Source organism: Pempheris klunzingeri, chromosome 16, assembly GCF_042242105.1.
Source record: "Pempheris klunzingeri isolate RE-2024b chromosome 16, fPemKlu1.hap1, whole genome shotgun sequence".
NCBI classification, from domain to species: domain Eukaryota; kingdom Metazoa; phylum Chordata; class Actinopteri; order Acropomatiformes; family Pempheridae; genus Pempheris; species Pempheris klunzingeri.
In genome coordinates this window covers 13,570,448-13,594,882 of record NC_092027.1, presented here as the reverse complement: position 1 = coordinate 13,594,882, position 24,435 = coordinate 13,570,448, and the positions used below count along the sequence as shown (strand labels likewise).

At 40.8% G+C, this 24,435-nt stretch overlaps 1 protein-coding gene across 1 annotated transcript in view; it reads right to left on the bottom strand.

Moving 5' to 3' along the window:
- Positions 1–1,865: 1,865 nt before the first annotated feature.
- gabbr2 (gamma-aminobutyric acid (GABA) B receptor, 2) overlaps positions 1,866–24,435 on the bottom strand; it is a 172,353-nt gene continuing 149,783 nt past the window's right edge. The window contains exons 14-19 of the mRNA XM_070846971.1: positions 13,513–13,623; positions 11,399–11,623; positions 11,005–11,187; positions 10,078–10,207; positions 4,105–4,222; positions 1,866–2,031 (exon numbers count right to left, since the gene is read on the bottom strand). Coding sequence (XP_070703072.1) covers positions 1,866–2,031; positions 4,105–4,222; positions 10,078–10,207; positions 11,005–11,187; positions 11,399–11,623; positions 13,513–13,623 — 933 coding nt within the window. The remainder of the gene's footprint in view (positions 2,032–4,104; positions 4,223–10,077; positions 10,208–11,004; positions 11,188–11,398; positions 11,624–13,512; positions 13,624–24,435) is intronic.

Genomic DNA, 24,435 nt, shown 5'->3' with positions numbered 1-24,435 from the left:
AGAACAAACTCACTTCTTCCACTCCATAAAAAAGTCCTTTTTGTAATGAGTCCCTGTCTGCTTTTCTTCTGCATGAGGACAGTTTTACAAAAAAAAAAAGACGACACTGTGTCGATGACCGTTTTGCTCACTGCAGCCTTCTTGCGCCGACTTCAACGGCGCTGAATTACATTTCCATAGCAACTGAGGTATGTTCACTGTTGCTAAGTGCGAAGTTGTGAAGTGATTTTTCATGACACTCACTATTAAAGAAAGCCCTGTGTCTGTGCTTTATGCTCTATCACTGTGACCAGCAGTGGTGGCACCACTGTCTTGGAACTGAAAGCTACAGCCAGTTGGGGCTTATTACACAAGGCTCCCATGTGTTCATCGTTTTTACTACCGCTCATGGAAATTCAGGTCAACCAAGCTAGTGGTGGAACTGGTAGACCTACATCCTTTCCAGCATCACTTCTTGAGTTTCTTTAGAAGGCGTCATTTTATTTTGGAGTCTTGTGCCCTTTTGCCATTGACATGAACCCCATCACCCGTGTCTGTGCTGGTTAGCTGTGAGGGCTTGTTCAGATGGACATCTTAACAGTCTATAGAGACCACTCTGTGGGGATCAATATGACCAGGCCCATCACTACTGCCTTGTCTGAAAAGCACCTGAATTCATAAGGTGCTCTCTTGCGTACATCTGAATGTGTGCATTTCTTGGCATAGAACACACATACCATAAATAACAACTGTGGAGTCTTGTGGTGTCTTTTAGCTCTATTTCTAACATATGCAGCCTTGGAGACATTTTAAAAAGGCATAGCATCAATATTCTGTATAACATGCTTTCTGAGGACATATTTAGCAAGTTGTAAAATATGAAGCCTATGCAAAAGTCTGATGTGAAATTTCTGATGAAACCATTGGTGCAAATTTAGCAAAGTGGAAGGAAAGAGCCATTATGTGCATCTTACTCCAAGTTAGAGGAATGGGCCTGTGGTGCCTTTTCATGTTCTGTGACTCACAGGTTTTGATGGATCTTACTTTGCTGCCCATAAGCTAATATATCAACAGTTACACAAACTAATTCGGATCTCTTTCATACATATGTTGAATTCTTTGTAGGGTGCCATGTATTATAGACTTTCGTTTGAAAGCCTCTGTTACAAGCTCCACACTAAGAACCTCTTTAATTGTCCATTCACAGCATATACAAAGCTTACAGTACACCAAAGTCAGAAGTGATGATATTTACATGTCTCCACTAGGACGGGAAGGGGACAGGGAGTAAATTGGATGATTTCCTTTGTTGAGTTTTGTAAATTCTATGTCTCCACACCGGTATCCAGTCACTTAAGCAGTGAAATACTCAAGTTAGGTGACAAGCTCACATGTAGCAGCGAGCACACACATACAACAGATACGGAACAGAAACAGACAACCCCCTCTGAAGCAGATAAGGCTACACGTCAGGTCGGGGCTGGTCCACCGCTGTTCTGCTATTGGGGCGTCAGTGTGTTTGTGCATGTGTATGTAATTGTGTATGTTTGTGTTTGTTTGACTGTGCATATGTGTATATGCCTAGGCAAAGGGAGCAGATGAACAAGGGGACATTGCTGTGAATCGTGGGAGTTTGTAAAGGTCATCCAGTGCCCACTCTGTCTCCTCCCACCCCTTCCTGACTGAGGGTTTCAGTTCTCAAGAGAGGCCGGGGTGAAGAGGTACGAAGAGTGAAACTCGACCCCCTCTCCCTCTCTTCTCCCCCTGTCCTCCTTGTTCTGAGACAAAATACGCACATACGCTGATGATATCAGTCTATTTGTTGTAGAAAAAAAGAACCATATATGTCTCCTCTGCAAAGAGCCAGGTGGGGGAGTGAATGAAGCTCACAGGCCAGAGACCATTACCCGGTAGGAGGGGGGCATGTGTCTATGCCGTGGGCTGGAACCAGGGCTGCCGTTGGGGCTGGTGCAGCTGGCATCAACCCCTCCTATGGAAGGTAAGTAGGCATGGTGCAGGATGGGCAGCTGCAAGGACAGTCGGCGCTGTATGCTGCAGATAGAAATGGAAAGTTACAATGTAAGGGGCAGTGTTAGAGAGTAAGTGAGTGCATTTACTCAAGTACTGTACTCAAACATGATTTTGAAGGACTTCACATTTCAATCTCTTTTACTCCACATTGTTCTGAAATCTATAGTTACTTTGCAGATTGGAATAGGCACTCAAAACAAACGAACAAAAAAAGCTCAACGCAATGGCCTCATTTTACAATTTTATTTGCTATGATAACAAATAAAAGGGTAAATTGACACCATTGTATTAAAATGTTTGTGTTTTTGGTGTACCGCCACCCCGAGAAAAATAAACTATGGTTTAGGTGGGGAAACATGAAATTGTTGGTCTGTGACAGGATGAAAACTCTGGTCCTTGACATAAAAATGCTTACTTTTTGCTTAGCCACATAAAGGGCACAAAACTTCCTGCACTGACACTGAATACCTTTAATGAAAAAGTGCTGCAAATTGTTCATTGATCTGCCCTGTTTGCTATTAGATTGTCATACTTTTGTTTAGTGCTGTTTAGTGTATTAATGTAATCACATCCAGTTACAATTCTAAAGCTGGACAGAGACGTAGAAATGGTGGATCAGAACAGATAGACAAAGTATAGATGATACAAGCCCTCAGCATTTGTTCTAATTATTTTTCCTGTATTCTTTAGCACCACCTTCTTCACTTTTCCTTACTAAACCCCTAATCCACCGTGCCTCCCAGCTTCTGGGATCATCTGACAAAAAGAACATTTCATGCTTATGCCTGCTGTGACAGTTCGCACCCTACCTCGCCAGTGCTAGTGCCACTGCCAGCCGTTTGCAAGAAAATTACATAACCAAATGCCAGTTATGTAAAAAATTAAGAGGGGGGAATGAAATTCAAGCTCATTCAGCAATAGACCTAGAAAAATGTCTTAATTAGGTGAACTTTGAAATATTAATGGTCCTCAGGCCTCGTCAGTCATCCTGACCTGTTCTATTTGTGATGGAAACACAAACTTTCTTGCACATGAAGGAAATGTTTTAATTTTTCATGTATTTTTGATGCATCATATATGACATAGACACTACACTTAACAATTAGAGGCACCTGCTGTGCGACCTAGCATTTCTCATGTAACAAAGCGTTCGTCCTCCTCTGCCATTACCTCTTTTCTCACTTCTTTATATGTGTCTCTTCTTTATCTCCTCTGTCTTTCTCACTGCCTCTTCATCTCTCTTCCCTCCATGTGATCAAACATTCATGTGGCATGGGAATAGCTCCGAGTGTTCCTTTACTTCTGTTCTCCTCCCTGTCTATTTTCAGAGCTGCTTCCAATGCAAGCTGTAAATCACTGGTTACATAAGCCTCTGTGAGTCTCTACCTCTTTCTTTCTCTCCTCCTCCTCCTTATCTCTGTCTCTCTTTCCTATCTAAACATCCTTCTCAACCCTTCTTCCTAATCCATCTTCTCTCCGTAACTGCCCTCGCTTCAATATTTTACCTCCCCTTGTCTGACTGCTGTCTCTCCATTCCTCCATCCATCTATCCCTCTACGTTGTGCATTCTTCTCCTGGTTCTAGTTAAATGAAAATGAGAGGGAGAGCTCTCAATGATGCATGAGGTGTCCCCCCCCATTGATGAGGCCGACATCCCTGAGCTTTGCTGCGTTATGAATAGTAAGTGAATGTAGATTTGCCTTTGTCAAATGAGTGTTTTGAGTGTCCAGGACCATCTTCCTTTACAAGTAAGGACAATAAATCAATCAGCTGAATGTCTGCGTGTGCATACTGTACATGCACATGTGTGTTTGTATTTATATGTGCGTGTTTGACTGAGTATGTTTGCTGCAATAAGTCAAGCATGTTGGGAGAACACATAAACTATGTGCTAATATGTATGTTGATGTGCGTAGGAGAGAAAAGTACAGGGCCAGTCTATGCTTTCGCAGGGCTCTGTTGCCAGAGCAACCGTCAGAGATCTGCTGGTGGTTGCGATACATGTGACGTGTAGTCTGATGAGAAAGCTGACAAGGCAGAGGGGAGGGGAGAGGGACGCGGGAGTAGAGGTGCTGAAGAAATGGGAAATCTCACTGTTCGGGTGAGTTGATATCCTCCAGGGGACCTCTGTTTATTCTGGAAGGATCCATGGAGCCCCACTGCGCCTGAGGCTTCTGCTCTAGGTGGTTCTTTAGTATTGACTTCTCTCCATCTGCATTGAAAACACATGTAGGCATCACAATAAACATGATAAGCTGTGTCAAATGAGTTGTCATTTTTACAAGAGACATGACTGAATTTTCAGACCAGCCTTTGGTCTGCATACCAGAGTCTGGATCTACATTTTTCTTCAGCTCTTGGTGGGTAGTCATGAGCATGAAAGATGTGTCTTGTTTTTTTTTTATCCTGTTACTTTGATCTTGACACCATGTAAAAAGCAATAAAATATACAGATACCAACAGAATGTTGTTGTTTTTTGAGAAGGTTTATATCAATGCAGAAAAATTCATTGCATACAATACATTCACACCACAAGGTAAAATAGCTGATCCATAATAGCTTTCATAATTATGTGTTTTTATGCTGATACATATAACATTTGGCACATTTGACGGTTAATGCTGATGAGGGATCCTGAACCAGCAATGTTAATCTTTACATGTTAATGAGAAGTACAGGGAAACTTTTCTAAAAGCAACCCCCATCCCCAGTGATCTGACAAAATGTCAATGCCGTCTGTCAACTGACTGTGAACTAGTCAGTTTTCTTTTTCCAGAAACCAGTTTTATTATATTTAAAGCACAGGTGTAAAAATAAAACAGACAGTTGGGTGTGACAAATTAAAAGTGAAGACAGAGGAGGCAAAAAGAAAGAGGCATGAAAGTAAGAAATAAACAAAGGCAGAGAGAACTAAAAAAAAAAGATTTTCTAACACGATCTCTGCATTCTCCAGATGTTGCGGTGGGGAGGCAGACAAAGAGGTTAAAATACAATAAGAGATGCGGTGAACAGCCTTATCAGTTTTCCAAAATTGTACCTGGAGTGTAATGGAATGGTCCCTTTTCCCCCAACAGAGTTTTCTCCCCAGTTGTCCCAGATTTCCCAGCACTTGCTGACCTGATTCACTGATCACAGCACTCCATGCCCTGATTGGACATCTGAGCTTGCTGAACTATTTTAGAGCAGACTAGTCCTCTGTGCATTTTGAAAAAAGCCTAACCTTGTAGCTCTCAGAGCTGTGTTAAAAGCACAGACACAGATATTTATATACTTCATTATGGATTCAGAATATGTGTGCATGCCACACAGAAAAGAGGTTGTTAAGTTTTTTTTCCAATATCACTAGACCACAGGGCCAGCCCAATTCTTTTTTATTTTACTTAAATGTACATTGTGCAAATGTGTGGAAAAAGAAATTAAATTAACCAGGTAAATTTCAACATCTGTTCTTTATACTTTCACATTTAAACAGTACTTGTGATGTGATACTTCATGTGATACCTCATCTAAATTTAGTTGAGAGTCGTAGGCAGCTGCTTCTTTACCTGTATCTTGGATAGACAATTATAAGCTGATCTGCTGACAGTACAGCGGCACAAATGGTAAAAAATGTAAGGAAATGACTGCTGTGTGATATAAGGAAACTCAAAAGTAGCTCAGCCATACTTTTATGATATATAATGCTCCTAGTACTGTTAATCAATAAACTAACTTTTCAAACTAATATCAGGTCAGAAAACCACACCTCACCTGCTAACTGTGCTGGTACATATTCATGTGGACATCCAGAGAGAGAGAGAGAGTAAAAAAAGAGGAGAGCGAGAGGGGTGGAGTGTTGCTTCTCACCCTTTGTGAGTGAGCGTAATCGCTGTTGACACGGCGTTCTACTCTTTTAACAGCCACTCATTCACGGCCCCCAATACATTTAGACCAGTTCTTTTATGAATACTGATGACTACAGTTAGGAGCCGGCGATGATGATGATGATGACTGTCAAGCATAAGCAGATTGAGGCTAGGAAAAGTTTATATGCCGGTGATTTTTAAAGGAGGCTTAATGACCTGTGATTTTATTTCCATAATGTGTGTCAGACTGACGTTTGTGAGCAGCACCTAATGTGATGTCTTTCTCAGGACACTCTCTCTCCTCGTCTTCTCAGATGAATATTATTGTGAACACAACCTAGAGACTAATAATTGTCTTTCTGAATAAAAAAAGCATGGGCAAGGTCAGTCTATTGTTAGATATGAAACCAACCCGATGTCGACTAAGCTGAATAAATATGCAGCAAATACACGTAATCAGCGCATTTTAAACTTTCCACACTGTTTATACCATCATGTTGCACAAGTAGTCTGTCTCCTCCAGGATGGCACATCCATACTTGTCATTGCAAGAAGGTTTCTGCACAGTCTCCTGGAATACCAGGGTTAGGGTTAGGGCCATTATACGAGGAGAGCTGGACAGGGCCGTAGAAGGGCCTGCAGCAAGGGCCAGCAGCAAGACCTTTGTGAGAGGAGGAACAGGAGGAGCACTGCCAGAGCCCTACAAAATGACCTCCAGTGGGCTACTGGTGCGCATGTTTCTGGCCTGTCAGAAACAGACTCCATGAGGGTGGCATGAGGGCCTGAAGTCCTCTAATGGGACCTGTGCTCATAACCCAGCACCATGCAGCTCGATTGGCATCCACCAGAGAACACCAGAATTGGCAGGTCCACCATTAGCGCCCTGTTCTCTTCACAGATGAGAGCAGGTTCACACTGAGCACATGTGACGGGCGTGACAGAGTCTGGAGATGCCGTGGTGAACGTTATGCTGCCTGCAAAATCATCCAGCCTGACTGGCCAGGTCCAGCCACAGACTGTCCAGGAGCTCACTGATGCCCTGATCCAGGTCTGGGAGGAGGGTTAGGGTTCCCCCAGGACACCATCCGCCGTCTCATCAGGAGCATGCCCAGATGTTGTCAGGAGCATACTGGCACGTGGGGGTCATACACACTACTGAGTCACATTATGAACTATTTTGAATCCAGCCCTCAGTCGGCTGGTGATTTTTGGTTTCCATTAACCGTTGTTATGTCATTTTGTTCTCAACGAGTTACACAACAGCAAAGATTTTGAATTTGAATATTTAGTTAATCGAGATCCGATGTGTGATTTAAGTGCTTTTTGAGTTTTTTGAGCAGTGTATAAACTTGAGAGCAATGCAACAGCAACCCAATATTCATTCAGTTTCAGCTCTGTGTTTATGCATTCTCCGGTCTACTAACTACATTAATTCTACTCTACTTAGTAGTCAACAAAAAAATAGTTTCATGTAATGTAATTTTAAAAATATGATAAAATGACAGTCCAAGAATGTAATATCATATGCTTCCTCCAAAGGGCTAGATTCTTGCTTTGAGGCTCCTCTAAGTTTTATTACTTTCAGTTTAAAACATTACATGACAGGAACATGCCTACAATATAAATGAACTGACTGCCCATTTCTGTCGCTTTGTTGTATCTGATCCTTACGCCCCATGTTGATACTGGATTATTTAACAATTCACTCATTAAAAGAAGGATTTCTCTACTCATGATTTTTCCGGCAGCGCATACAAAGATTCAGACTAAAATTGATTTATTTATATGAGCTCACACAATTAGAATTTTAGCTCACTAAAAAGAGTCTAATATGAGCTGCCAGCTGCTGCTGGTACTTGAGAGAGATTACGCTCAACAAATAGAAAATGTTAGAATGTGTTTGCTTAAATAACTGCTAGTTAATTGTTTTCAGGTAATATGCCACATTTTTTCCTTTCATGAATGGAAATATAATCTAAAATTTGATGCAGTATTTTGTTTGTTATTCCTTCTGAATAAATATAAGAAGGTCAAAAATCCCACAGATGGTAGCACATTTACTATGTATCTACTCCTACTTGCTCTCTCTGTTCCATTAATGTTTTCTCAGACATGTTTTTTATATCAAATCTATCCTTGTCAGGGTACCATCAACCTCCCACCTCATATCATTTCAAAGCCAGACAGTATTTGGGCTAAAACAGGAGGATGTGTGTCTGTTGCACGAGTAAGTGTGTGCACATGCAAAAGATGAGAAGCGGAGAAACAGAAGGAAGCAGAGAGCAAACTAAAACTCAGAGAAGGAGCATGAGACACATTGCTTTTTGAATGTACTTACTAAATGCAATCAGTTGATTGTCTAACAATCAACTTTTACAGATGAGGAACTTCTCAAACAAATCTAACACTTTCTGCTCCCAATCCGCAGAACGAGCGCAGCTGTTTTACTCTTTTACCTTCCCAAACTCAGACAGATACATTAGACACCCCTGAGAGCAGCTTTGTGCTGGCGTGAGCATCAGACATGCTGAATGTGGCTGCTGTTCATCACCATCACCCTGCGTCTGTTAAAATGATGCCTAATGCAAAGTGATGCCGCTGGGGTGTAACGATGCACTGATTCAATTTGAGGAACCCGGCTTCATTATGTCGAAGATATAGCTGCATCAATTGAAACAGTCTGTCTCGGGCAGGACTTGGGACGGTAAAGCGACATAGACTCGCTCTACTGGAAAAGACGGATATGACAAGTATCTTTAGCACCTGAAAGTTTACTCCATGTGTTTCTGTGCTCCTTATGCTTGTCTTATCCCGTGATGGTTCACCTTAACTGCCCCCCCTCCCCACACTCCTTCTTTAATCTTCTTTCTACTGTTTTCTCATGTACATCATTGAACACACAGGAAACAACCCCCCAAACATCATGGAATTGGGTTCAAAACCAAGTGTGGACCCACTTGATTTGATAAAAGTTAATAAAAGTGTGACTAAAGTATGTGTAAAACTTGCTAGCTTGCAGCAGTGGAATATGCAGGTACCGTAGCTAATCTCATGACTCACTCTCAGAAGACGTCACAGGCTTGCTGTCAAACAGAGCACTCCTGTGTCCTTTCTTCACCTGCAGCTGTCAGAAGCTCCAGCAATGGAAAAATGTCAAGATATTCCTTCCAGCTGCTGCTTTGAAAGCAGCATTAAAATCCTTTATTAAAGCCTCTGAATATGCAGGACGTAGCTGACAACAAATTCTGGATGTTATGATGGTCATGAAACCATTTAATGAACATTAGTCTCTCTCTAAAGTGGAATAGAAAATATGTGCAAAAGTGAATCTCATTCATATTATTTATTCACACTGCTTTTAAAGTGAGACAGGACTAAATTATATCAGACTGAAGTACTCATCCTTGATCTACACAGAAATCTGCAATGACATTTTCGGCCACCAGGAGCAGCACTGAGCATAACCCAGCTGAGCAGCATTCCTGTCAGTGAGTAGGGAAGAAGTGATGCACCATCTTGGACTTTACATGGGCACCAGCATTCATTAAAGTAAGTTATGTGTTTGTTAGTTCAAAAGATTAACCGAACCTACCACGTCGTATAAACCATTTGTGAGGGGGGGCAGCCACTTTCAAAAGGTACTTGAGTGGTGATTGGAGGAACCATCTCTCTAACAAAGGCCAAATTCCACCAATCAGATCAATGAACCTCATAACTTGCAAAAGCCAGTTGAGGGTACCATTCTTTGCTCTTCTTTTAGTGAAGAAATGCTCTCTGCCTCAGAAGTAACTGATAATTTCAAAGTTGTTTTTCACTGTCGTCACACCTAAACCCTGCTTGTAGCTTACGATGATTGGTTCGAACCGCTGTGGGTCAACCACAAACACATAACTTGCAGCCTGGCAAGATGGATTCTAAAACTAGTGTCAGGCAAAATCAACAGTCCCATCTCATAGACAAATTGCTCACACACTGACAATCATCTGCACATTATCGATTGCGCATGAACTTTACTGACATATCTTTTCACATTTTGTGAACATTTTGTCACATTTTGCACATAAAAAAAAAAGAGCATTTTTTTCCATTCAGTGGATGGGTCATTTTTGTATGAGGTAGAACAATTTCTAGGTAACAAACTTTATGAGTACCAAAAACCTAAAATGGGTAGGCTCACACAGACAGCCTAACAAGATAACAAACATACACCCAATTTCTTACCTTTTCCATCTGTGAAGTTGCGTATGCTGAGGATGTTGTTGGCATCCGGATAATGGTTCTGTTTGATGTAGGGGGTTTTCTCTGGGGTGTCCTGCAGCTGCATGGTCACTTCCTCCAGCTCTTTGTCCAACTTTAAACAGACAAACAAATGAATTATTAGTTTGTATTGTTTTGTCTTTAATAAGTGGGCAAACTAGATGTCAATCTACAGTAATGAACCAAAACCTTTTACATCAAGTTTGCATAAACCATTTAAAGACAACCAAACTCAAATAAGCTACAAGCTTATCAGCCAATTACCCAGTGTGGTGTCTGATCCATGGACAACAAACTGCTGCAACTACTTCCTTAAAAGGCTGCCAAAGACAACATAACTTTACTTGTCCTCCAAGAGTGTCTGAGTAGCTCCTCATTTGCCACAATCATGAACAAAACCAAGGACAACAGCAGTAACTCATCTCTGAGAGATCTGATAGAAAAACTGTGGTGATTACCAAGGGATTTTTCAAATGTCACTCAATGTCAGTGTAAGTGAACATTTTTAAGAAATAACTCAGAAAGAATGTACAGTGTGGCACACAGACCATCATAGTAACAACATAAGCTCTTGAAGTGATCAGAGTTGCTTTTAACAACAAATTAATTTTTACTAATAATTAATTAAATGTCTGAATTAATTAACTGGCTATAGGAGTGCTAGCTTTTTTTTTATTTTTCATGCTCAGTGGAGTTAAATGATTTGCTCTTTCTTCCTTCTCTTGTTGAACTCCATGTGCTCAATTACTGTACCTTCAGTTACATGTAAGGGCCTGTACTTATCCCACTACTGCATTGAAAACCCTGAAACCCGCTGCACAGTCCCACTGTCTTGTAAAATGCTGATCAATGGTTAAAAAAAGAAGTACAACATGAATGTGCATGGCAGACCTCTGTTATCCTCATGCGGAGGCGGTGGTTATCGGTTTGGAGCCCATCCAGTCGTGAAGTGTTTGCCTGGTTGACGCTGGTGACCGACGTGGAGGTCTTGGAGTCTTCCTTCTTCTGGTTCTGGGTGAACTTTAATCTCCGGTTCTGAGTGGCTGCGTCTGGGTTCGTTCTCATGGTGATGAACTGCAAGAGGACTTATGGGTGTTACTCACAGCTACTGGTTACATGGCCTAAAAAGGCTACATATAACTGTTTATGCTGCATTTTTAGCTGCCAGGACTAAGTGAAGTGTGGCGTGTGAATGTGGTGATAATTAAGCACTCTGGTTTCTGGCAAAGCAGAATTATCCTCTTTTCGCTTCACACAGACACACACTCCTCCTTCAGAAACTGACCTTGGGAACGAAGACCAGACAGAGCGTGATGGTGCTGCAAAAGATGATCACCAGAGCCACGATGCAGAACTGGACATTGGGCTGGTCTCTTGTCAGAAAAGACACTGCAGCACCGATAATGCACATGATGCCCACGTTGTAAACACTCATCCCGATGTATTTGCTGTCATTGAGAGCAGGTATGCTCACGTTCCTGGTCTCCCATGCCAAGAAACAGCCAAACAACTGTTAGGGAAAACAGATAAAATGGGTTTTATAAGAAGCTTAAGAGAAGGTTACACAGATTTCAAAAAGATTGGAGGCGGTTTTTGATTTTGGTCATTTCTCCTGGCCAAAGCACACACAGTTGGTCAATAGTAGCTGTTGTCTTCACTATTTGATTTGAACGAAAACTAATTGATATAAAAATTTTTTAGAATAAAGCAGAGCCTATTAAATCTTAATGTTTTTTAATATTCAGTGCTCTTCATTGTTCTTCATAAATACTAATGAGAGCAGGTTGTGAAAAAAATTTCATGACTTCATTATACGATAGGAGAAAAATAATTTAAAGGCCCTTCTAAAGCAGCCTTAGGTGTCATGCTTGTAAAATGTTTATTTAGAGTGAACTGTTTGCTTGGTGGAACATTTGAGTTGCAGCAGCAGCCTGCATAACCTACTGAATAATTCACTGTGCACTGCGAAAAGTGGCCTGCCTGCTTATTCTAAAGTCTAAATGAGAGTTAGTGGAATGACAAGCAGCAGAATTAAAAGAGCAGTCATCAAGGATTAGTGCACTTCAGGTGTGTGTGTACGTGTATGTGAGGTGATGGTAATGTGTGCGTATATATATTCATATGGGAGCCTGTGTGTGTGTGTGTGTGTGTGTGTGTGTGTGTGAAGGCAGGGATAACTCGGGCCTTAATGCTTCTTTTTGCTGTGCTGTCCCTCTCTGTGCCTCATACAGATGTGGGCTCCTGTCAATCACTTGATAAACAAACTTTTCTCTGCTGCTCCTCTTCTTTGTTGCCATGTCATTATTTTAAACCAAAGCCCTTCTACTTGTTATCCAACAATTTTCTCACTTGTTCCATCATCTCTGTCTTTGGCATTTTTGGGTAATATTTTATACTCAGAATCTTCTGCATTCTCTCAATGCTGCTTAAGATTAATTACTGCTCTGTCTCACTCCTTGACATTATCATAAATATAGTTTGCAGCTGCTCTTTTTTCACAGAGGTTTTATGAAAAAACCCTGTGTAGTGTGGAAATAGATTTTTTTAATGTATGTTATAAATTGTGTCTCACATATCATGACAAGTATATGTCCAGGTATAGCCCATAGGCTTGAGCCCCTGCCATTGTGCCAGTCCTTAAGTGCCCTTGTGAATGAACAGTGGTAATATACACATAAAATATTCAGTGTCTTCCTGCAGTATCGACTGTACTCTGCTGATAAACTCAGAATAGAGCGATATTCAAATGCAATCTGTGACCACAACCACTAATCCAACAGTAAATCAGTTCTACTGATTCATCAAGACAAAGCTTTCAATTAGTAGAAGTAATAGCAAATGACAGTTAAGCCACAAGACTAACCTGATAGCACCACAGCTTAAACAAATAGTTTGACATTTTGAAAACTACGCTTACTCACTTTCTTGCCAAGAGTTAGATGATGGCCACCTTCAATGTCTCTGTACACCCCTGTTATGGTGAAGACTGTAACTGTGTAATGTTTTGCATGCAAGGATGGTAACTGGTAGCTGCTAGCACCATAAACCACATCTGGTTGGATAAATTAATGCAACTGCCCCTGAGTTCAAGACAAGTGATCAAAAATAGTTTTTACTTTTGTAGGAAGAGGAAAGAGAGGGTTGTAATATCAAAATACTAAGAAAAGAATTTACACATAACATAAAGACACAGGACAACATGTAAAATATACTTTACTGTGTTGAAAGTAGATACTTAATGTTTAATATTGGCATACATTTCAGAAATAATGTCAGTTAAGAACATTTATAAGGCTGTTAAGAGTCACGTCAGCAGATACATTGGTGAAGTACATTCATATTTGAAAGGGCAAATTTGTGTGTGTGTCCACACAGTACATTGAAATAGTCACTTCTCACCATTAGCAGGCCCTTGTAGGCATAGACGATGCCCAGCCAGATGGTCATGTGGGTGTTCTCACAGTGCTCCAAAAAGGGACGGATGGCTATGTCCCGGCCTTGGGGGTCTGCCTGTTGACCACACAAACACATAGACAAGAAAAGCATCGAGTCAAATCTCCTTTAATTGTTTTGGAAAAAACATATTAGAAAGATTCACAAATAATCCAAAACAGGTGCTAAATTTACAGTAACGGTGAAACAGACTGTTTTGCGTGAGGAACTATAAAACCAACAGAGAAAACCAGCTAATAAGCAAATGAACTATTTCCACATTAATTTTCTCTTTGCAGGTGTTCTAATTTCACATTCAGGGACAAAACGTACACAGACTGTCCGCTGGTAGTCAGAATGAAGGGAGTCAGTGATCAAACATCCAGGTGTGTAATCAAACTGTGTCCCATCATGGCCACTGGGCTTCTCCAAAGTCAGCTGAAGTTAAATTAATCCGTGCTTAGGACGCTAATGGGCACGACTAATGAAGCTTATTCATTAATGTGATTTACACCTCTTCCTTTCTTTCTTGTCACTCACTCAGTCTCTGTTGTGCTATCTCTCCACTCTGGCCCGGTCTCTCCATTTCTTTAGCTTTCTTTTCATTTCCACTTGTCTTTCACTGCAGCTGGTAAGACAGGTGACTTACAGGGCAAATTAGCACCTGAGGTGGGTATTAATACGCTAAAACACATCCCCTCTCCTCTCTCTTGCTCATTCTCTCTGTTAGGCAGAGCTTTAAAAAGCCTTTAATAAGAGCATTAGTTTGTCCTGCATGAATTCATCTGAGGCCACACCAATATATCAACTCTGACACACCTGGGGCAAGGCTGGGCATAATGCCATGCTTTTTTTTAGGTGTGTGTGTGTGTGTGTGTGTCTTCAGGCTTATTTACAGTAAGACATGGTTAATGGCTCAGCAGATGGCGTGTGTGTAGGTGTGCACAGGCATCTATAGTATAGTATTTAATTTGCTGAAATTCATAAGCTAATTCCTTTAAGGCACAAAGCAAGATGAGGAGAGATGAAGAGAGGCAATACATTGAAATGTTAGCTTTGTTTCCATCCATACATACCACACTGAGTATGTACCTTGTCTCATCATTCATAAATACACACCTACAAAATATCTCCTCCACTAGACATTTTGACCCCCATATTCTCCATCCAGCTCCCATTAATGGAAATTACTGCTATTCATGCTTCCCTCTATGACCTTGATGGATTTGCATTAGTGGTTCTCTATAGGATGATCACTTAAAATGGGAAATTGGTGCTCAAAGAGCTGCACTGATTCACCCAACAGAGTTCAACAGAAATAGGCCGATACCGTATCATTTCTGGATATCCTTGAATTGTTGTATTACAGTACAGTTTTCTAGCTTTAATTCCCACGCCTCTGCCTTGGAAATACAGCTTTCACATAGTGTTCCTTATCTAGCTTGCATTTGCTGTCTTTCACTTAAAACTCACTCAAAATTCAATCCCGCAAAGGATTACGTATTCAGTTACACATCACACGCCGTTTGTAAAAAGACACTGCAACAACATAGCACACAGAACTCCCTACAACTCAAATGTAGAATCAAATTTTCCTCTATCTTCCAAAGATCTTCATAACCTCTGATGTCTCTAAACAAAAAACACATTAAAAGGTGAGGACTGCTTTGGTGGCAGTGAGTTCACATACTTCGTTAAGCACTCTTGTAACCGCTTCTGAGAGTTCCTGTGGCAACCATGTGGCTCCTGTCACTCATATCTGTGAGTATTCTGGGACCCGAGTGTTGGATTCTTGCTAACTTTTGGTGTGGGACTGGTAGAACTGGGTTTCTGTCTTAAAAGCCATCAAGGAAGTGGAAACATGGGAAAGTGGGGCAGGAGATGACGCACAGACAGGCTATTTTCTACAAAGAACCACAATTAGTTGACTCACTAAAGAAAAGGGATCCTGAGACTCAAGAATGACATTTTTCATCATACAGCCACAGGTAACATCTTTCAAACTATTTTCAGCCTAAGTAATGTGTTGGGACTGTGCAAGAGAAATTCATGAGTTATGCATGAGATGCCCTGGTTTGGCCAAGTCTCTGGGCAGGAATCATCTCTGTTTTATATTTAATGTAAACAATACAGGCAATCATTCTGTGAGCACGTCTTTAAAGGTACGTCTTTCGTCTACCTAGAAATATCTCTGGTAGACCTTTAAGAAGTCTGAATTGAATGCCGCCAGAGAAATAAATAGCAGCTATACCTTGTCACTACAAACGTTATGTATAGTTATAGTATATAGCAACATTACTTGTCTGTTACTGTACTTAAACCAGTCACAACCAACATGCATGATGAATTATTATAGGGTGTAAATGTGCCACATTACAGTGTGACATGATAATCATATGTTCATTTATGTCTGCATTGGGGTCAGAATACCTCAGCTCTTTTCTACTGAAAAGCTTCATCTGCATCTCTGTCATTTATGTATATTTATGTTTTTGGCTGAGCAACCTCTTATTCAAATAACAATCCTCAAAGAAGTCACACTTGTTGCAAATCATTTTGTTCATTCAATATGGGAGACACATTCTGCATCAGTGCGCTTTGCATAGTCGCAGCTCCGAGCAAACTTGTGTCACTAACAACAAAATGATAAGACAAAATGAGATATAATGCTTATTAGGCTCGGGTCTCTATCGCAGCAGAGCAGACAGGAGCCCTCGCCTTTTGGAGGGAAGCTGTCTGGGGAGTTGCCAGGCAACAAGGCTGTAGGCGGCAGGCGGCCCCAAAGCAGTGGTGATGGCAGTAAAAGTGCCGGTTCACTGTCACTTTTCACAGCATTAGCCCTCTAACGGGATCACTCTGGGAGGGCTCGAGCCGGCACAGTACTGGCAGATTGTCTATGGAGACATGGAGCTAGATGAGGCGATGAAAGAAGTGATGGAGGGGAGAGGGAGAAAGAAATGGAGGGTGGGATGGAGAGAAGACAGAAGCAAGAAGTAAGGATGGAAAGATTAAAGTTGAAGTGAATGGGATAATATAAGGATAGCAGGATAGATGGAAAGGGGGTACAAATGATGGCATGGAGAGGTAAGAGCAATAGATGCTGTCAATCATGTTTCCTCTAAGAGATAAGTAAAAAAATAACTGAAAGTGAAGGGAAGAAGAAATTCTAAAAGGGTGAGATAACTGGAGAGCAGAGGGGAGCATTAGTGAATACTTCCGCCAGAGCTAGGGAAAGGTGGAGAGATGGATGAAAAGATTAGGGACAAAGTGACTGCAAATTCCAACTGTCCAAATATCAGATGTGTTTTTCTATCAATATGGGTCTTCAGAGAAACACACTCCATGGTGCACAAAGATAAGAGCAGACAAAAGTTTTTTTCCCTTTTTTCTTTCCTCACAGAGCTTAGTTTTCCCACCTTGTTCCACAGTGAAACACTCTGACATCACACAATTACAAAGAGACTCAACAATTGGCTCCAGGAAAATTAAATCTTAAATTATCATTATTCTATTGACACACATTAGACTACTTTGTCTTTCAGGTTTGATCCGTAACAAAGCTTATGAATGGGATGGTGTACAGCCAGTAACTCTCAAGCCTCTAGTTGCCATGCAACCATGCTGTACTGTTGTGCAAAAATAAGACCAGACGTGTGATCAAGTAAATTTCAAGTCTGTGCAAGTTGATTTTTATACTATGCTAAATTAATTAGAAATCCTGGACTGCCCAGAGGGAAGGACAACACATTCAAAAACCAAACCTAGAATGTATTTTGGAAAATTTGATTTGTGGAAAACTCACTAAACCCTTATCAAATACTGTCATGCTCCTTCCACGTGCCATTTAAAAGCAAAACAACCATGAAAAAAAACCCAAAACATTGCCATACACTGCAATGTATCCTGTTTTTCCTTGACTCCACAATCATAGCTACCGGGGCTTGTTTCCGGACATGGATCTCACTCTGACTATATGACTATCTGACTATATGATAGCCTCTGGCCTGGTGGAGATCATGCAGGGAGAGATAGACCAACAAGTGAGGGAGGAAATTGAGAGCTCACTCATTGTCACCTGCAGCTACTTCACACAGAGGTGTGTGAGTGTGTGTGTGTGTGTGTGGGCATGTATCCCTTTGGGTAATGACAAATACATAATATGGCTGTGTGTGTGTGTGTGTGTGTGTGTGTGTGTGTGTGTGTGTGTGTGCGCGCGCGCATGCGATTGTTTGTATGGAAAAGTGTGTGTGTATAGCTGAGCTATCAGGCAAACACTGACAGAAACACTCCATCATTCATCGTGGCAATTACAACAGAGGAGATTCCACCATGGTGAAGGAATGAGAGAGTGATGAGGACAAAAGATAGGTGCTCTGGATGGAGCTTTGGACTTCATGGCTGCAGTTTACGTCATTGTAATATTTAGAAAAAGCAGAGAAAATGACAGATGAAAAATGACAGACGGAAAGCCACTGAGAACAATGCAGAGGGAAAGAAAATGGGAATCACTGAAACAAGTCTAAAATAGATTTTTTTGTGCTCAAGGAAGGTTGTAAAATTTTTATCATAAAAACCCTGCATAAAATTACTGTGTTGTGATTACACCAGGGATTATGCTGAGGCTATTTGAAATCTCTCTCAGAACAGTAAACAATGTCATATGTTCTATTAAATAATAATAACATATTATGATTCTGATTGGTGATTTGTGGCGTTTTGAATGTCAGCGGGTGGCGTTTTGCCGATGTCCACGGTACCAACCTCACCAACTGTTTTCCTGGGCAAATCGACAGGGAGAGAAACATGCTGATACGGTGCTGTCTGATAAAAATGACACAAATACAAACACATTATCCTGTGTTGCACCAACTGTTTTCATATGTGCAAAAAGAGGCATTTGCAGCATTTGTTGTATGCAGTGATGGAAATGGCCACACTTTAATGGGTGTGTGGGGTCCATGAAATGGAGATCCCATGTCTATGTCACTAAAGAGATTAGAAAATTATAAATTATAAATTAGTCAACAAAAAATTAGTCAACAAAAAAATCAACAACTATAGCACACTCTCAAGAATCTGACAAAGTGTTGGATTACTGTGTTCAACAACAACAAAGAAAATTTAATAAAAATAAAATATATAATGTGAAAGTTGCTCAAAAGAAGTCCTGACTACTTAGTGATTCTTAAAGCCAAGGAATGCTGAGCACATATAAACAACAGCAAAATAAACAAAATAATAGCAAAGTTTAAGTTTTGGTGGTCTGAGACACCTTCTCGTGGAATAAATTGCAGCTCATCTGTGTCACTGAAATCAGCAAAATGTATCCAGCCTATGCAAAATTCAGGAACTCTTCTGCATGAACAACTGCATAATTTATTTTTGTCACAAAATGTAGCTGACAATGTACATGTATGGATATATTCATGGTTTATACAGCTCATCCAGCTCTGTGCCGATAAGCAGCTCTGATGGCAGCCACACTGCCTCTCACTCACTCCGCTAGCTCACTGTTAGCCCATTAGCCTGCACACTGCAGCTAAAACACCAGTGGTGTGGCGCTTCAAACTGTCAAGACTCCTCTTCAACACAGCTGCTATCAAACTTTCTGTTTTTCACCTGCAATCAATCAAGAACAAGCTTTGAATACACCTGTTGCCGCTATCAGTGATAACGCTGACACAGAACTTTGGGGACTACACCAGCAATCCTGGAATTTCACTCCTTCCTATCGGCTGTATGGGCTGTAGCTAGACTTGTGGCGTGTTCTAACACAATAAATTCTACTTGTTTCATGAACACACTTTAGAAACAGTGTGAAATAGCTATAAACGATCTCCCTCACAAAAAAAAACACATTGAATGGATTTTCAAAATTTGAGCAGAAACACTGTCACCACCAATTTCCACCACTGGTCGTAGATCACTTTCTGTCTGTCTCCACGGTCTGAAACTATGTGATTACTGTTATTAAGACTGTAAAAGATTAGACTCATGATAAATGTCATATTATGCAAAATATTATGTGTTGAAAGTGGTTTTAGAAGAGACCCAAGAAATACCATCTAAGGCCTAACCTGTTCCACAGTTATTCAGATGTAATTTTTGGTTTAGTCTTGAGGACTGGGGAAAGCAGCAGAAGCAAGTGAAAGTATTTAGTATACTGAGAAATGTTACAAGGATGGGGGTATTTAAAGAATGAATGAGGGGATGTAGAAAAGCCAGGATGAGAGATTGGAGTGGTAGGGAGAGAAAAACACATCAAGAGCACAGAGGGCAAAGAGATGGGAAGATGAAAGGCATTCTGGTACTACAGTAATTTGTAGGAAATCATTTGAAAAGCAGCGAGCACCGTTTTCACAAGCCCTCTATGAAATTCTGAACAGCAGTAATGGGCCTTAGACAAGCAGATAGGACAAGTGCATAGTGGGTGATTAGCTCAGCTGGTTGGACAGGGAAGTTAACAGCAGTCATGCCAAAAAGAAAGAGAAAAGAAGGAGACATTTTCTTGTATGCTCACCATGACATTACTGCACATGTCCAGCTATAACTCAGATGGCAACCTCAGCCTAAATTCAAAGTTAGAGACTGCAGTTGCCTCGCTAACCAAAGCGACCATTGATCCGAGTCTTTCAAAATCTTTTAGTTTTTGCCCTAATTTATGCATATGGTTGCCTGGAACTATAATTGCTGTACTTATCGTATTTTAATATGCACCCAATTTTCTCCTCAGGTTCATGTTGTTCCAATTTTACCTGCAGCCAATAAGTATTCTTTGTCACTGTACAGTCTGTTTGGACACTGCTGTTGCACTGGCAGCTAGTGACAAGGCTGTTGCCAGAATGTTGCTTTTTACTTTTAAAACACAGACAGTGAACACCAAAATAGCCTGTTCAACAGGAAATGGACAAAGATAGTTCAAAGTGTGTGTGTTGTGTGCCAATCTGTGATGACAGATTACATCTCTGACTTCAGGACTCTGGTCTAACTTGGGGAAAAAACTTTTCATTTATTCATCTACTTGGCAAGTAGTACATACACATTTGATAAATAGCTTATAGCACACCATAAAGTAGTTATAAGCAGATATAAGTGTTTACCAATGTATTTATCTAGTTGGTACCCCTAAGTGGATGCTGCTGTGTAAACAGATGATGAATGACATTACAGTAAAACATGTCTGTTATAATTGTTAACAAATACTGTACATTAATGGATTAATGGACACGTACAAATGTATTATATACCACTTATAAATCATATATAAAATTTTTATATACTGCCAATCAATAATAAATATGGGGTTAAGGGCTTAAAGGCCTGTGCCCTTAAAATGGCTGAGTAGAAACCGTGGAGTCTAGTTATGGCAATTATAAACTACATTCATTCATACCTGTCTAGTTTGTTGTGTGGACATTACTGCCAGTGACGTGTCAGTTGAACATAATGCTTTTCTTAAGCAAAAAACCCAGCAGGTAGCAGCTTGAAATGTGAACAACTGTGAAGAACTGCTGACGTGCTGATGGTCAAAGAAACAGAGAGCACGGACTTTTGACTGTTGTGTGATGTGATTAAGCAAACTGCGTCATTCTGGTGCACTGCGTAACATCACCAGCTCTCACCAGCTGCAATAAATAGAGTTTAACGATACTGATGTTTAAAACCTCAGCCTCCCCACTGAGGTGAGGAGAGTATTATTATAAAGCACCTTTTCTCTGTTCCTGATGCTGGTGTGTGTGCAATAACTGCAGAGCACCTGATTCCATTGCTCGATGAGGCTCACAACTTCAACATCAGATGATGCACAACAGTCACCTGTTAAGGTCTGAAAAAATTCGATTTACATCAGCAAAGGGAACTTTCCAAGGAGGCTTACGTTCATATTAACTCAACATCTGAGTTGTGCCCCTTTCCTCTCAATATCTTTTTATATGTTTTCTTGGTAGGAGAGCTAATTAATGAAATGGTTGGTTTGGTGCTTTTTCTAACTGTGGTCAACATTCTTTTCTGTGTCTTGATGGATTGGAAAAAAACTATTTCTTTATCTGTGAAGTTTTATTGAGTTAATATAAATGTCTGGTCTAATTTTCATGTAAATAAATGTATTGGAAATATGTTTAATGAAATAAATGTTGACATGTTGAATACTTATTTTGCAGGAGAATTAAATGTTCCATTATGGGGTGTGAAAACTCTCCTGCTTTTTAAGGTATCGTTAAACTCTGCTTTTTAATAATCCATTGAAATATCTGTAAAATACATTGACACAATATTGAGAATAGGGCGGCATAGGTTCATTATTTGGTGATATGTGGTTTTCGCAAAACAGTAAGTCTTGTGAAATCAAAAGAATCAGGCCTACATCTAGGGAATAGGCAATATGATGTTAATGTAAGAATGAAGCTAATAGGTTGCCTTACGATTTTCCCTTTTGTATTTTATCAACAATAAAAGCACTCTGACCGGGCATTGGGTTATTTGCTAACCAGATTGGTAGCACTGCAGTTGAATAGCCTTGTAGTAGAAAGAGACATCAGAGGAAGGAAAGGAGGAAGAGGCCCAGTGAGGAAGGGTTGGAAGAAGTGAGGGAGGGCGAGTATGAGAGAAGGAGCTGAGGGAGGGAGGGGGGAGGGAGGGAGGGGAGGGTAAGGGTGGTGTGCCCCCAGCCGAAGCTGACCTACATGCAGAGGGGCCATGGTGGCAGGGCAGCAAGACGCCGCTGGCACTCCAAGCCATGTGGGTCTCAGCCATCCCACTTCACAGTGTGTGTGAACACCATCTAACTGTTTGTGTGTATGTGTGTGTGTGTGTGCGTTTGTGCCTGTGTGAGAGAGCTTGTGTGTGTTTTACTGTAGCGTCCTAGTCACACCGGATGGATGACCAGGATATTCCACTCCAGCGCATCTTCACAGATATTATTCTGGCTCACTTAAGAGAGAGAGAGAGAGGATGAGGCAGAGGAAAATATATAACAGAGATAAGATAAAACCCCTAAAAGTAAAAAAGAAACATAATTGTTCTCTATGCCAATTCTACATATTCACACGCATTCTTACAAATCTTTCAATCTTTAATCTTCATTAAACTACAAAATTCACATATCGCCATACAGATTCCATCCCTCTTAAGAGTCTCCGCCCCCTCCTTTCCTCTTCCCCACTAATGATGATAAAATGATCTCTTTACTTGAATGTGTCTGTCTGCATTTAAATATTTCTGCTCTCTTGCCTGCTTGAGCATCCACCCCCTTTCTTCCTTTTTTCATACAAGCCTGTAATCCCATTTGAGGACTAATCCTTCTGATAGAACCATGGCCCAACGACCTTCTAACCACCACTTGGCCAAATTGGCAGTGGCGTGATGAAATTGTGAAAGAATTTTTTTCTGTTATTCCTCTTTCTGCAAGAGGCTGGTACAATAATGTTTTGACAAAGGACCGAATTCATGTTGTTCAGATAACTGGCTCACCCATCAGTACCCAGTGACTGGAAATAAAGCTTCATGCAGGGGAATTAACAGCAGTCTAAGGGTCAGTTTTCATTCACTGATCATTGTTGGTGACTACAATATGCACAGTATGTCCATCCTTGTTGTGTCTGTGTTTCCTTCGGAGATTGCTCAGCATGTTTTATTCTGAACCATTAATTTGGTTTTGGCGTGTCAGCATACGTGTCAACTCCTGAGTCACATTTTAATGCCTTTGCTGGCATCCCATGGCTGTGGAGTGACAATCTCATGGATCGTCTCACCATCAAAGACAACTGAAGAGTGTTATAATCCCAGTTCAGTAATAAAATGTCAGTGTGTTGCAGAGTGCCTCAGTTACTGCTCTCCTGACAGGGCTGTCAGCAGAGGTGGCCACCATCATGGCCAGCAGGGAATGGTAGCGAAATAATTTTCATCTAATATGTCTAATATGTTCTGAAGTTGCTTCAAATGGGATATCTTATCTTATCTTATCTGCATCAGTACATAACAACATTCGCAGCCATCTTTCTTGTTATTTTAATCACCGTTAGATGTAAGTTGAGAGACATGCTCAATGCAATCAATCAGTCAAAGATATGATGAAATAAGAAGCGAGTAAAATAGTACAAAACAGGCCAAATTTTCAACTTGAGGTAAAAGGTGGAGAAATGCAAAATAATTTCTGTCGAACTGCTCGTACCACAACTTCAAAAGAGGACACTTCAAAGTAACAGAACAGAAACTAGCATTTCATATGTGCAATAGCAAACAAAAGACACACAAACACACGCAAGCATTTAAATGAAGACTGCAGACATAAACACACACATGCTGGCACAAGTACGAAGACAAAAACAGGAAGATAATTGCTCAAAAGCAGACTTATTCACTCAGTTATGCACTCTCGCAAAATTACCGCATAATGGCAAACACATGAATACACAAAGCCGCATTATAATGAAATATGCACACAGTGAGATCAACACATACACACACACACACACACACACACACACACACACGGGTGCAGCTCCCTGGGCTCCAGCAGAGAGCTGCCTTAACTGATTTATTAAGAGCTAAACGCGTCATTAGTGTAAGCGGCTAACCCTGAACATTGGGCTCATTAGAATATGCAAATGCTGTGGTATAGCCCGGCAGTCTGCTAGATTGCGGGCTAAGGGTTTTGTTATCGTATGCTCCAACTGCTTTTATGGCTGCTATTCTTTAACATAACTCTCTGTCACAACGCTAGCTTTCATCAAAGCTCCCATCTGCACACTGTAGCTTGGGGCTGTATGTTGGATGTAACTGTAACTGCCTTATGTCATTGTTGCCACGGTTGCGGAGGAGGCGGATACATCATTATGGAAGAATTTACAGTGCTGGGGGATTAGGTATATTTCTTGGGAGGTAGTATAATGC